The sequence below is a fragment of the Anolis carolinensis genome, chromosome 1, assembly GCF_035594765.1.
Source record: "Anolis carolinensis isolate JA03-04 chromosome 1, rAnoCar3.1.pri, whole genome shotgun sequence".
Lineage (NCBI taxonomy): Eukaryota > Metazoa > Chordata > Lepidosauria > Squamata > Dactyloidae > Anolis > Anolis carolinensis.
In genome coordinates, this window is record NC_085841.1 from 225729201 (window position 1) to 225744578 (window position 15378).

The 15378-nt window shown below is 38.4% G+C and overlaps 1 protein-coding gene across 3 annotated transcripts in view; it reads right to left on the reverse strand.

The window, feature by feature from the left end:
* Positions 1-8247: 8247 nt before the first annotated feature.
* mbd5 (methyl-CpG binding domain protein 5) overlaps positions 8248-15378 on the reverse strand; it is a 169438-nt gene continuing 162307 nt past the window's right edge. For all 3 annotated transcript variants that reach the window (XM_062966335.1, XM_062966342.1, XM_062966348.1), the window contains 2 exons: positions 14376-14451; positions 8248-11886 (listed from right to left, as the gene is read on the reverse strand). In XM_062966335.1, the coding sequence (XP_062822405.1) occupies positions 11815-11886; positions 14376-14451 (148 nt within the window). In that variant the 3' untranslated portion in view covers positions 8248-11814. The remainder of the gene's footprint in view (positions 11887-14375; positions 14452-15378) is intronic.

The following is a 15378-nucleotide window of genomic DNA, read 5'->3' on the forward strand; positions in this document are numbered from 1 at the left end:
GCCTTCAACTCCCAGAAATCCTAACAGCTGGTAAATTGGCTGGGATTTCTGGGAGTTGTGGGCCAAAACATTTGGGGACCCACAAGTTGAGATCCACTGCTCCAATCTCTTTACTTTTCTCTCACATCAAAACTTTAAAAAATGCTTTATAAATTCTGGACCGTTGTGTGACTTTCTAGTGCTGCTTTTGTGCTTTGTGTTATGGAGACATGCTTTTAAATATTATGTTCTGCATTTGCCGTGACCTACCTAGAACTTTTTGCAGAAAAGGCAGGATACAGAATTGTAAAATAAATAATAGTAAAATATGGGGTTGTTGTATGTCTTTCGGGCTGTGTGGCCAATAGTAAAATATGTTTTCTTTTTTCCCCCCTCCGGCTTTCTCTTGCTATGTTTATGCCACACATCTGATGAAATACAGTCCACAAAAGCTTACCCCATAAAATTTTTTGTTTGTCTTTAAGGTGTTGCAAAAGACTGTTTCTTGGTTTTGCTGTAGCAGATAGACATCACTAGGCTTTTAAAAAATACAAAGAAAAATGGTTTCTCCCTCATACTCACTGATGGACAGGAAGCCAGCAAAAGCGGGAAGAAAAGTGGCAGACTTTTGGAAAGTGCTTTAAATTGGTAGGGTTGACAAGGGTTGCATTGCCAGGATTTTATGCAATGTTGCTATGGTGACTGTGCTTGTGGAAAGCCGAGTGGCACTATTTTCCTTGTGCTTCCAAATACAGAAACCAATTGGTGCAAATTCTGCTACACCAAATCTACCAGCTGCAGCAGCAGTCCACTTGCTTTATGGCAGAACCCTGTTTTTAGGGCTCTGGATTGCAGTTAGTGTCCAGAGATCACCAAGTTCTAGTGCATGGATTGCTATCTCCCATTTAATTTTCTAATGAACCAAGTTGCCCTCTCAGCAGTTTGCACAAGCATAATGGTTTGTAGCAGAGCTTTCCAACCTATGTGTCACAACACATTCGTGTGTCGCAAACATAATTGGAAACCTCTGAGTCTGTGTGAAGTAAGCAATTAATATCTATTTAAAAATATAAATGAATTTTTTTCATAAGATATGTTGTGTCCCTGTACATTTCGTTATTACAATTTATGTGTGTGTGTGTATCTCTTCTAAGAGGCTGGTTTGACCTCCGCTTTGCTAGTAAAATTGAATTACTGTGTCATGAAATGATGCATATCCAAAAGAGTGTCACATGACATTTTTGGAAAGTCTGGTATATGGGATTGAATCCAAAGGATGTCAAGAACTGACAAAATATTGAGGCATTACTCATACAGTGACTAGACATGTTAACTGCCCTAAGCCTTCTTCCATTATCAAATGACAAATAGCTGAGATATGCAGCCTTCATGGTCTTACATGAGATGTGCCAGTCCCAATCCAAAATGAAACCTGCCTTGAAGTTTGATTTCCAAGTGAAACATACTTTAAAGTATTACTGAACCTAAACTGGAATTGCAGTAGGTTGTTCTATCAATCTACCTGTTCTGGGATCTTTTGAGAACTGTTCTGTCCTCCGATCCTCACAAGATCTTCCCAGTGGCTGCTCCCAGGCTGAGAAATTCCCTTCCTAGGGAGGCTTTCACTGATATCCTCTGTTCTATCTTTTTGCAAGCAGATTATTTTTGTTCTTCCAGATCTTTAAGAATGGAAGCACATGTATTTGTTGTTGGTATTTTAATTTAATTACGCTCCATGCAGTCATGCCGGCCACATAACTCTAGAGGTGTTTACAGATAACATCGGCCACGTGACCTTGCAGACGTCTATGGATAACGCTGGCTCTTTGGCTTAGGAACGGAGAAGAGCACCAACCCCCAGAGTCAGACACAATTAGACTTAATGCCAGGGGAAAACCTTTATCTTTGCCTATTTTAATTTGGTCTCATATTTACGATACCATAGTTTAATTGCGTTTTTACTTTTGTATACCATTATGTTTTAATTAGATCTGTTTTAGCTGTTGTGAGCTGCTGTGAATCTCAAACTGGGGTAAAGGCAGGATAAAAATAAAAATAATTCCAAGAGCTGCCAGAAATGATATTCTTATAAAATTGTGCAAATCAGCAGTAGTTTACATCAGATTGGGCTAGAATCTGGCAGAACTGATTTAAAAAACCTATGGAATCAAATGGTTTCTTTATCCTCCTTAGGGTTGAAAAACAAGCACTTAAGAGTTATTTTATATGGGTGGACACAGCAAGCAGCTGCCTGCATAGTACCACACCCTTTCCTTCTTTCTCCTTATAAACTTGCCTTCTGATCTCCAGCACCCTTTGAAACTGTATCTGTCCCTTCCTATTGAGTTGGGTAATATCCTGTAATCTCGGCTTATTGCAGTCACACTATAAGCTTTAATAGTTTTTACTATATTAAATTCAATATCTCTTAACTTACAGCAACATAATAGACAAAGTTATCTATGGAAAATAAACAAGACAAAAACTTTGGATCCAGAATCCGAGCCACATGAATAGTTCCAGGAGGGCAAAATTGCCAGATAAATTTGAAAACAGCCAATGGTGAGGAATGCTGACAGAATCTAATAACACCTAGAAGTCCACATATCCCCTACCCATATTATTTAATGTCAGATCTTATTGTAACTCACTGGATCTAATGGGAATTAGGATCCACAAGATCCTTGTCACTGGCCTACAATATAAATTCCTTTATATTATCTGAAAAACAAATTTGCAGGATTGCAGTAGGCAGACAATAAGCCTGTTTCATTGACTTTCCCTGTTTAATCTACTTTGCCCTTAGAGAACACTTTCTGTGTTGGCGGTTTGATGCCGCCCAAGGGCTATGCATTTAAACGGGTGAGCTGTTTATTCTTAAAAATTTCACACTGAGTCTAGACTGGGAGTGCTCACAAACTGGAAAGAGGATAATTCTAAAATTCAGAATCAGTTGCTGCTAACAGAAATATATAAATTAGAGGTAATGTACTTGCAACTATAAAATACTGCATATTGTACCGCTTTACAACCTCATGCTCATTCATTAATACCTTCAGATCTAAAGACTAGGAAATCTGCAGGTACTCTTAACAGGAGTTATCTGCAAATATTAGTATGCTTTAAATCAATTCACTGTAGAATAGTGGTTCTTTGTTAGAATCACTGTAAAATCTACTGAAATATGTACAGTGCGGTTTGCCAATGTATTGATAAAATAAAGCTCTGGCTACATTATACTATTAAGACTTTGTTGTATATTCGTTCAGTCGCTTCTGGCTCTTTGTGATCTCATGGACCAGCCCACGGCAGAGCTCCCTGTCGGCTGTTGCCACCCAAGCTCCTTCAAGGTCAAGCCAGTCTCTTCAAGGATACCATCCGTCCATCTTGCCCTTGGTCGGCCCCTCTTCATTTTTCCTTCCATTTTGCCCAGCATCATTGTCTTCTCCAAGCTTTCCTGTCTTCTCATTATGTGGACAAAGTACTTCATCTTTGCCTCCAATATCCTTCCCTCCAGTGAGCAGCCGGGCATTATTTCCTGGAGTATGGATTGGTTTGATCTTCTTGCGGTCAAAGGCACTCTCAGAATTTTCCTTCGACACCATAGTTCAAAAGTGTCTATCTCCCTTTGCTCAGCCTTCCTTAGTCTTAGCTAGCTATTAAGACTAGCAGTCCTATAATAGCAACGCAACCCAACACCTAACCCAACTATCTGAAGCACAGTATTTTGGCAAATTATGAGCTGATCCTGCCGTGATGAAAAGCATAGTACTTGGACCTAAGCCTGATAATATGAGAGAGTTCTGTTTTGGAGGGCCAAGGATCCCTGCTGAGGGATTCAAATCAAACTAGGTCAGTAGAATCTCATGCTAAGTTAGTGGACGTGCTGTATTCAATGGACAACAGCATGGCTGTATTAATTTGGTCAGTACATACTGAATGTCTTCCCAACAACCCTGCTATATGCTTGTGAAATGTAGACGGTCTAGAGACATCACATTCAACTTCTGGAATGATTCCATCAGTGTTGCCTTCGAAAAATCCTCCAAATCTCTTGGGAAGACAGGTGGACAAATGTCAGCATGCTAGAAAGAAGCAAAGACCACCAGCATTAAAGCAATGCTCCTTCGCCATCAACTCCACTGGACTGGCCACATTGTTCGAATGCCCAATCACCATCTCACAAAGCAGTTATACTCCCTACTCAAGAACGGAAAACGGAATGTTGGTGGACAGGAAAAGAGATTTAAAGATGGGATTAAAGCTAACCTTAAAAACTGTGGTATAGACACTGAGAACTGGGAAGCCCTGGCCCTTGAGCGCTCTAACTGGAGGTCAGCTGTGACCAGCAGTGCAGTGGAAATCAAAGAGGCACAAATGGAGGGCGAAAGGGAGAAAAGTGCCAAGAGGAAGGCGTATCAAGCCAACCCTGACCGGGACCACCTCCCATCTGGAATCTGATGTCTTCACTGTGGAAGAACATGTGGGTCAAGAGTAGGACTCCACAGTCACCTATGTACCCACTGCCAAGACACCACACATGGAGGACAATCTTATTCTGATGAGGGATCGCCTAAGTAAGTAACAACAGCAACAGAAACAGTCAAGCATTTGTATACATCTGTTCCTGAGGTGGAAGATGATCTGAGATCTTGGCAACTCGAAAGGCTTAGTCAAGTAGAGTGAGAAAATTGGCCATTTTCAATAAGAATAACAGCTTTCTAGACAAATTACACTTAAGGATGCTGTAATCTACCTGCTGTTTTTGATATTCAACGGTGTTATGCAGCATCAAGATGACCCTGTGAAATATTGTAATAAAGAGACATATCCTCTGTATTTCTGATTCACTCTGATTATAGTATGTTCATACTCAATTTTAATACAAAAAATGAATGCAGTTGTTCCAAAAGTTCTGCAGTTCTTATGATTCTGGATTCTTTTCCAGGAAAACATTCAACCTGGTTTGGATATTTGCGGGAAGTGTATGTGTCATGCACTAGACTCTTCTAAAAATGTGGCTTTCTTAACTCACTTAGTGGTTGGGACAGCTCCAAATTTACATAATGAGACATCCACAACGTTAACATGAATAAGGCATATTATTCTTACTTTGTGGAGGAAACGTGCAGACTTGGAACCTCTGAATTAGGGGCAATCCAATTATTACTATTCCTTAATTTTTAGAATCTCAGTGCCTATTAATGGCTAAATGGTATGATCCTTGAGAGGAATCTTTGGAAATGTTATGCACACCTTGCTGTTCTTTAACTAGTATTTTATCTATTACATCCATCATTAATAGGTTCCTCTTCCCATAAAGGGTAGAAGTACATTAAATTCTCAGGAGTCAAATAAAACTCATTTGATAAAGTATGTCTTTGCTCACAATGATTTAAATCCATTTCATTTTAGAAGAACAATGTAGCTGGACTTCATTCTACTATGTCATCCACTTCCTCAAAGCAATGCCACACATGGTAACAGCAATTTAAAAATGTTTTTGTTTTGTCACTGATAGTCATATTTTTCTGTGGAGTTAATGACAAGTGTAGCATAAGTCATGCTAGCAGTCTGGGGAAAGGATATTGCAAGTATTATGGAGGCAACAGGATGGCAGTTTCTGGTAACTCATTATTTCTGGGGTAATTAACAGAATGGGAAAGGATGGTTGTAGGCTGTAGTTCAGTCATCCCTTTTCAAGACTAAGGTATCTTCAAGTAATGTCCTCCAATTCCAGAAAGTATCTTCCTCTGTGGACAACCCCACTGTTGCAGCAGCTTCACTGACTGCCAGTCTGTTTCTGGACACAATTTTGTTTCTGGACAAAGTGCTGGTTATTACCTTTATAGCTCTAGGTGGCTCAGGTCCAGGCTATTTGGCTGACTGCACCCTCTTGCACGAACCTGTCTGGGCCCTGAGATCTTCAGGAAAGGTTCTTCTCTCAGTCCCATCTCCATCTCAAGTTCTGTTGGTGGGAATGAGAGAGTGGGCCTTCCTTCTCAGTTCCTGCCTCGTGACTCTGGAATTCCCTTCTTCCCAAGGAAGCCAGAATGGCCCCCTCCCTTCTGTCCTTTCATCAGCAGGTTAAGACCTTTGTATTCAGGTAGGCTTTTAAAGATGAAGGTGTTTAAGATCTAGTCAGGGGTGCTGTGGTTTTATATGCTTTTATGATTTTAACTTGAATTGTTTTATTAATTATGTTTAATACTGTTTTAATATTTGTATATTTGAAGTTGTATTGTAATTCTTTTAATTGTGAGCTGCTTTGAGTCTCCGCATGGAGAGAAAAAGTGTGATATAAATAAATGTAATAAGGATCTCAAAATCGAACTGCAAAGACTCTGGCATAAACCAGTACAGGTGGTCTTGGTGGTAATCGGCACAATGGATGCTGTGCCAAAAGATCTCAGCCGGCATTTGGAAACAATAAACATTGACAAAATTATGATCTGTCAACTGCAAAAGGTCACCTTATTGGGATATGAATGCATCATCCTAAATAATAACAGAATGTTGAAACAGTAGAGCATGGGTATTATCCAACAAAATGTAACTGAAGCAAATTACTTCTTTAAGTAATGAATACTTCTTCACCCAAAGATGCTACATCAATCACTAGATTTAAAAAAGGTGGAAACTTTTGTGGAAATGTTTGTCAATGAGAGTTATTGACAATAATAAGGAATAAACCCCTTAAGATCCGTATGCCCCCATTTATAAGATGGTTGGGGACAAATGGGGATGTCTCCAAAGTTTTGAGACTTTTGAGCTTTTCATGGGTATCCTTTTGTTCTCTATTCGATAGGTGCGCCTTTAATCAGGCATGACTTCTTGCGTTACTTGGACACTCCCTCTGTTAACATTACTAGTGCCAATTTCTTAAAGATTTCATGAAGATATGTGGGATGCAATTGATTGAATACACTATTTCATTAATTTCAAATGCTTATTATCTAGACATTTATGATCTTCACAGATGCATGACCCACACAAAACATTAACAATTTGAGGTGTAATTCCCTAATGTGAACTGAGCAGAACATACAATCTATCACGCAAACTGATTTCTAAATGGATGTACTGGATACAGAATTTCATAAGCTGAAAGTAGTATTAAAATTTGGAAAACAGTATGTAAATTGAAGACTGTGTCAATAATTTTCTATCATAACCAAACTCTCCGGTTAATATAGTGAAATCAGTATTAATTTTATGGATATTTAATAGTACCGTATATATTTCACTTTGAGCCTGGGACAAATGACCCCTCCCAGCCTGGTGTTGTGCAAACATGGCCCACTTCCGGAAGAGAACATCACAGTGAGTTTTTTTGTGTGGTTTAATCATAATATTGACAATTTTTATCAAATTTTTACAAAACTGATATTTTTAAAAAATCTAACTCTTAGTAAGACTAGAATGGGGTTCTTTTAAAATAGAAAAGCATTATTATGCTGCTGCTCTTCTGGAATATTCATATTAAAAAACCCTATGTAGCAAAATACAAACTGTAGCTAATAAAAGGTAATTCAGTCCACCATGATACGTTATACCATTAAATTCAGGGAATCCACATAATATTGCATTATTCGCAAGTCGTCTGCACAATGGCACTGGTAAATTTAAATATAAAAACTATAAAACAAATTCCAGACCTAGGCTGTGGTCATAGCTGATATGGGACATTAAATGTTTTCAATCCTTTGGATATGATCTTCAGAGTTAGTGCCAGTAATAATTTTCACTCTAAGTAATTTGTTATAGGAATTAAAACTTTTTCATAAATAGAAATGGTATTCATAAAGCTTCATTATAGAAAGAAGAATAATTCTTTGAATTTTTATATTACTTTATCACAACCTGCCAGGAATAAATAAATAAATAGACACATGAGGATAGTTAGCACTTTATATCCTCAAAACACCACACAAACATCCACTAATTGATCTATGAGAAATTAATGAGAGGCTAATTCATCTTAAGGGGCCCAACTTCATTGTCCCACTTGCAATCTCTGTAATTGTGCCAAGTCTCAGGATTCATCTTATTCCACTTTCCAAAATGTGGGTATTTTCTCACCTTCTAAATATAGGAGTTTTTCATCATAAGATAGAAAGCGGGCAAAAAATATTAAGTGTTAAAATCTTCTGTTAGAAAAATATAGATTTGTTAAACAAAAAAAATCATAGAAAGAAAGATTGAGCCTTTTGTTAAAAGTAATTTATGCACTAATGCAAAGAGAAAGAAATGGCTCTATGGGCAAAATTCAAGTATGAGTGACCAGGTTTTTAATTGTAAAGTAGGTGCAACATTTTTAAAAATGTTACAACACTGCATGACCTGTAATGCTCACAATATTTACATAAACTGCTTACATAAAACCATAAAAACTCTAAAGAGAAGGAAAAAAATCTGTATGGACTGAAACAATCTACTCCTAGCACCCACATCAATGCCAATATTAACCAATGAAATCAAGTGCACAAAAATACTTTACATAGTCTACTAATGTAAAGTATACATCGGTGAGAAAAATACAAACCTAATTAGTTAAAAATGTCAAAAGAAGGGTGGGTCAATACAAATTCCATTTTAGGGAAGAAAAAAAAGGCAAACTTAAAAAAGAACTAAATAGAAGCACACATCCATTCACACACAGACACACACACTCACATGAGTATTCATGAATAGAAACATCTGTTTAGACAAGCGCAGAAAGCAGGCTGGTACGAAAAAAAATGGACAACATTAACTCTTTAAACGTAACAAACACATCAACTTGTAACAAAAAAAGAGAGAGTGCTAACTAAACTACATAAAAGATCATTTCACATGGGTTTTCATGTAGGATTGTGGCAGGCTACGCTGCCAGTACACAAATGACAAAATGAACCTACCCAGCAGAAGGAAGGGTTCCTGTCTCCAGGCCACTGTAGCGTAGTGTAGTGAATTGCATTCCATCAGGTTGGGCTTGGAAAAAGAGAATGAGAGCTGTCCGCATGGGATAAGAGCAGCCCCCGTAGCCCAGGGGTAGTGCTATGTGCATTGGCATGGAAGAACTGGCCGGGGGAATGGACTTCCCCCAGATCTCTTGTCCTCTGGGACTAGTGTTGCTGCTCGTATCCCATGGAAAGTGGAGCTTGGGCCCTGAGAAGGTGAACTGGGCAGGGAATGAGTACTCCTCGTTGAAACATTAGATTTTGGTTATCAATATACTGGTACCGTTATCAGCTGTAGGTGATGGTGGTTACCAGCACTCTTTGCTAGAAGTAGTAACTAGGCCACTAGAAGGAATGACGCTTCGGGATATAACAAAAGGCTGGCTCCCAGATGAAGAGGTAGTAGGTGGCCCTAAAGACTCCATCTTGGGCCCAGGCATGATGAATGGGGGATACGTTGTGCAATGCCTGGAAAAAAGGGGGAGGCCATTGCCACCATATGCAGCACCGACACTGAAAATGACCACTGCACGACCACTTTTTTAAAAGATCTCGGGACTCTGAGAATGGCTCACAGCTTTAGCTTTGTGAATCTGTAGTGTACGATCACCTTTCTAACAAACATGTTTCACATTTCTTTCCAACTCAACAGAACATAAATAATCTGGTTAACAGACTCAACCTGAACATTTCTGCCACATTGATATATATATATATATTCATATATTTATATTTATATATAAGAATCTGTTAATGGCATAAATAATTCTTATTAAATAAAATAAATCTGATATGTTACATAATACTGACAAAATCACTGGCTGGAATCCAAAGAGCTACATTAGATACATCCAAAGATTTTGGTGTGCCCTATAAGTTTTTTAAAAAACAAAAACTTCCTCTCTTGTTATTAAAAAGAACCCCATTCCTGATAAAAAAAATGTTTTTGGAAGTTCTCTCTGGTTCAAAATTGGTTTATCAAACTGAAATAGAGGGAGCCTTCGATGCAAGGAGCACACACAAAACACTAGTTGTGTAGTTCTTGGGATCCTGGCCAGTGCTCCTAATAGTTTAGTAAGCTACCTTTTTCCTCTAGTATATTAAAATGGGCAATGAGATTAATATCAGCAGGTGAGACAATTCAGTGTCCTTTTAGTGCTGATATAGCCCCGGTGAAGTAAATAAAAATATCTGATCATAAAAGGAATAGCCGAAATCTCTTTCTCAGTTCAAAGACTCCTGTTATGCTATGCAGTTGTCCCTCACCTTTGTGGGTTTGACATTTGCTGGACTGATTATTAATGGATTTGTTCTAAGAATCTCTAAATCTTCCACAATGTGATTCTATCACTAGCTTCCTCCAGACCTAGAGATTTCGAGAGATAACACCCCTTGAGGAAGCTCTGGGTCCTCCAGTGCAATTCTATGGCCAGCTTCTAACCAAAGTCAACCACAGAGTTATGATGGCAGACCTAGATATTAGTGAGATATTCCTCAGATAAAAAATAGCAATTTCTTTGTTCATGCTTCCTCTTCACTTTCACAGGGGTCCCCTGCCCCTAATCCCAGCAAATGTGAAGGACAGATTGCACTGCAATCTCTTAGAGCAATGGTTCTCAACCTGTGTGTCCCCAGATGTTTTGGCCTTCAACTCCAAGAAATCCTAACAGCTGGTAAACTGGCTGGGATTTCTGGGAGTTGTAGGCCAAAACATCTGGGAACCCACAGGTTGAGAACCACTGTCTTAGAGCAATGGTGTGCAACTTGTGGCTTTCCAGGTGTTTGGGACTCCCAACTCCTAGACGCCATAGCTAGCTTGTCCAATGGTCAGGTGTTTTGGTAGCTAAAGTCCAAAACATCAAGAAGGCCACAGATTGGACACCACTGTCTTAGAGTTATCAATTAATAGGAACAGTTCTTGAAATGGGCTTATTGCTTTTATGCAATACGTCATTTTGCACCAAGAGATTAAGTCAGTAGCCAATACAGGCTCTGAAGGGTTTCAAAATGAATGACTCTGACTTTAAAGCAGGTGGCTATGAAATTCTGTTTAAAGCAATAGCTGACTAAAATATTCTATCTAAATATTTTTAATTAAAAAAATCTATAGTACTCTACTTTAAAACTCAGGAAAACTTTTAAAAAAATGCAACGAGTAGTTGCAAGTTTTGATTTCCTAATTTGATCTGTGTGATCCCACATCCCTTTAGGAATCTGCAAGGTTGCACTCTCCCTACAGGGACCTGAAATGGAGTACAGTACTTCCAGGCAAGGTTCATTCCAAACAGACACTATAAATGAACACTCAATCGCGAGAAGTGTTATGTCATAATTAAGGTATTACATAATCATGCCTTTTCCACTGCTGTTAAATACAAAAACAGCATCTTTTACATTATTATATAAAAGCATTTAGGCTGTATTTTTATTTATCACTTTACACTGGCAAGTCTCTTGTATGTGTACTCAATAGAAACCAAAGAATTTTGTACACTATTTTTTTTTGTACAATAAAAGATAAAGTGTGCATTAGGTACGCTTGTACATGACAATATTGTACATTATTTACATTCCAGATATCGTCATGAAATTCTGTTTTATCTATATACACAATGAAAACTTTGCAGAAACATTTGGACTCTAATTTTATAATCACAATTTTAGTATTATAGGAAAAAAAAAGAGTTTTATAGACACACTGCAACCTTTTGAAGATCTGGATTGACATTGCCTTCTTTATCAATAAGAATACTGTACCACTGTTTTGTTTAGCACCCTGTGGTGATGAACTCTATCCATCCTGATATTATCAATATATAATATCATATATTTATGTGCATGTTTTATATATATATATATATATGTACTAGGCCAGTAACAAAGACATTCAATGTTATCTAGAGATCTTCCTTCTCTTGGGTTTTGGAGGCTTCAGCTGTCTGTCTCCCTGTGGAATTTGGTGCACCTGAAAAACAATGGGAATTGAATCAGAAGGGATTGAAAAACAATAAAATACTTGATATATTCATATAGCAATTTCTTTACTTATGAAAATCAACTAATATATAATGAACACATGTATCTTAGTCATCTTCACAAACCTTCCACATGAAGCAAAAGAGTACTTTTTGGTAGGATGCAACTAAGGGACTCTATGGAGTTCATCTCATGGAATGAGGTTTTCCTTGAATCTTCCCTCAGGTCCTGGTAAAGGTGTCCCAAAGGCCCAGAGAACTTCCAAAATAATGTCCATAACAACGTGACTTGGACAAAGTTGATAGGAAGTATGTATGTATGTATGTGGAGTGCAATTAGATGCAAGTATCACCCCCATATTAGAGGCTGGGCAACTGAACTTGCTCAAACCTAATTAAGTTAGCTGAAGCATGGTTTGAAAGAGTGACTCATATTCTTAATGATAGCGAAAACCTGAACTCTCCTTGGTCAATGTTTCTTAGATAATCAAAAAGTTTCTATAAAGAGCAGTCTCACATTGAAGTAATGAGAGATCATTAGCTTCAGGGGTCAACAATGTTTGGGTTGTCTTGCTAGCTATGCCAAAACCTGTAACCATGAGACTCAACCACTTCATTTCACTTTCGGTAATTCTCCTCCAGTCTGCAATGAGGAAATGTCATCTTGGGATACTCCTAAAGGTGGCTCTACACAACAATGTTCAAAGTAACTATCTGGGTTTTTCCTCATGGAAAAGCTAGTCCTGGATGGGGTACAACTGGTGGAAGGAACACAAACATGTGTTTGCCTCACTTCTTCTCAACATGGAGTTGGAGAAAGCTCCACCCTGCAACTGATAGCATGCTCTTTACCTAGATGTGCAGCTTCAAAGATGGGCAGATGGTTGCCTACTACTCATGTTTGCCAGTGTGCGCAACTATAGATGTCATGTGAGTAGAACTGTTCAGTTTGGTTCCTTTTGGTTCTGTAGTACAACTGACCTTAAAAGAAGGCCATTGTCTTCTCCGCCAGTGTATGGATACATGTAATGATATTTCATTTTGTGGAAGTAAATTAAAGAGAATGAGATTCTCTTAGCAGCAGAGGATTCATAAGACTTTTGAAATGAATGGATTGTTCTTTGTGCAAAGAGCAATCTCAAGCCTGCTCTAAATAAATGGTCCAGAGGTAATTTTCCTTTAGAACAAACTCAGGATTCTTGTTAGGAGAGCAATAAGCCAATGATTTCAGTTTGAATATAATGCTAAGCAATTTTGTTTAAAAAAATTGTCCCCAAATGCTACTGAATGCAAAACCATCAAGAGCAGTCATAGGGGACTTATGGTAGGAGTCTCAATATGATGATTAGACCCAACTCTTCTTTCTGTTACATCTGTGAATGTGCAAGTTCTGGATCAGTGCCTGAAGTGTTGTAAGGGAGTGGCTCTCAGGTCCAGAATAAGCATTTCCTTCCTTCATTTCTTCCTTCCCAACATGAAAACCCATTCATTTATAAATCTTTCTTCCACAGCCTGCATTCTGAAATCTCAGGATGGTATACAATCAAAACAATACAAACAATTTAAAACAATTCTTGATAAAAAGGGAGTTAGTGTGTGACAACTCTTCTGTTACATTGTTGACCTGCTTCTCCTATTCTTACTTTCTGATGTATGTTAGAAACATATTTATTTAAACATAGCTACTCGGATTACCTCACATCTTTTTTCATAGTTAATCATTGTATTTGTGTCAGATTTGTATTGTTGATGTAAACCTCTTTGAAAGTTTTGGATCAAAGTAGCATATAAACATTTGTACACCCCCCCCCCCCCCCCGGGCAAACAAATAAACCATAGATAAGCCTTCTTGGTTTCTTCCTGTTGGCAGAAGTGATAATTTCCACCAATAGATTTTCTTGATCAGGGTGAGCAATTCTGGCTTGTTTATCCACACTGGATGTCATTCCAGATGATTTCTTGACATCCAGGCAAGGGTTTTTTTTTTCGCGTCAGGAGCAACCTGAGTTGCTCCTGAGGTTTTGTTTTTTTGAGATGGTAACCAGAAGAAGAAATTTGAGAGCTTCAAAAGGTCCACAGAGGTGGTTTCTCACCCCCCTCTCCTTCCCTCTCTCTGTGTATTTATGTGTCTGTCTGTCTGTCTGTAATAATTCTTAGGTAACTGCTCTAATTCTTGGATTTTATTTAAAATTAAATACTGACCATAGTTGTTCTTTGCTTTCAAGTAGTTTCTGATTTAAGGCGACCCTTAAGGCAAAGCTATCACAGGGATTGGTACAGAAGCAGTGTGCCTTTGCCTTCCTCTAAAGCTGAGATTGCACGATTGGCACAAAGATTTAATGGGCCAGAGGGGATTTGAACCCTGGTCTCCACAGTTGTAGTGTAACACTCAAACTCCGATACTATACTGGCCTATTGACGAAAGTTTTGTTGAATAAAATATTAAAAATGCTTTCCAGGCTCTACATTAGATACTTACATTCCCAGACATTTTGTCGAGTTCACTCATGGCCTCATGTATAGCAGCTTCTAAATGGTTAGTTAGCTTCCCACCTCTAAGACAAAAATAGGGAACAAGTGTTACAACAACACCCACAACTGTAGTAAAATACACTATTCAAAGCATACGCTGCAAAGTGAATTCATATTCCACTCCATTAACGTTTTAAACAGGAGTAATACACCATTTGTTATGTATACAAATAAAGCAGACTTTAAGTGGAATTCTGGCCACTGGGACCTGTCCATAAAAAAAAACTCCCAGAAAACAACCAAAAGGGAAACCAAAGTGCAATCCAAAGGCATGAGCCTATTGACGGAACTGTTCCTGTTGGCAGAACTGAAAAGGTGCCACCTCTGCATTACATCAAAATGTGCCCTAGAGACCTGGGAGCATTTTTTGAGCTTGGATGATGTAAATATTTGTAAGGTTGAGAGAAGAGGGGTAATGTAGGAAAGGTCCGATCATGCTAGCAGTAAATATTGCAATGCTAACAATAAGCCTACCACCATAGCAAATTCTAATAAAGACTCCACACCAATGTGAATCCAAATATAAATCATAAACAATAAAAACAGCAGGTTGATGTGACTTTTTCAGGCTGTATAGTGATGCTCCAGTAGCATTCTCTCCTGACATTTCACCTGCATTTATGGCAGGCATCCTCAGAGGTTGTGAAGTCTGTTGGAAATGAGGCAGTGGGGTTTATATAGCTGTGGAATGGGCTCTATAGGCCACTGAATACTCCACCACATACATCAGAAGAGCTGCAAGACCAAGAACAAGCCACGGGAGTAAAGACAAAGATCCACCTAGAGGAAAAGTATTCTTATCATACATCAAGGGAACCACTGACCACATAGGGAAACTAGTGAAGAAACATAACCTACAAACAATCCACAGACCAATCAGGAAAATTCAACAAATGCTGTGTTCAGCAAAGGATAAGAGAGATCCTCTCACTACTGCAGGGCAGTATATA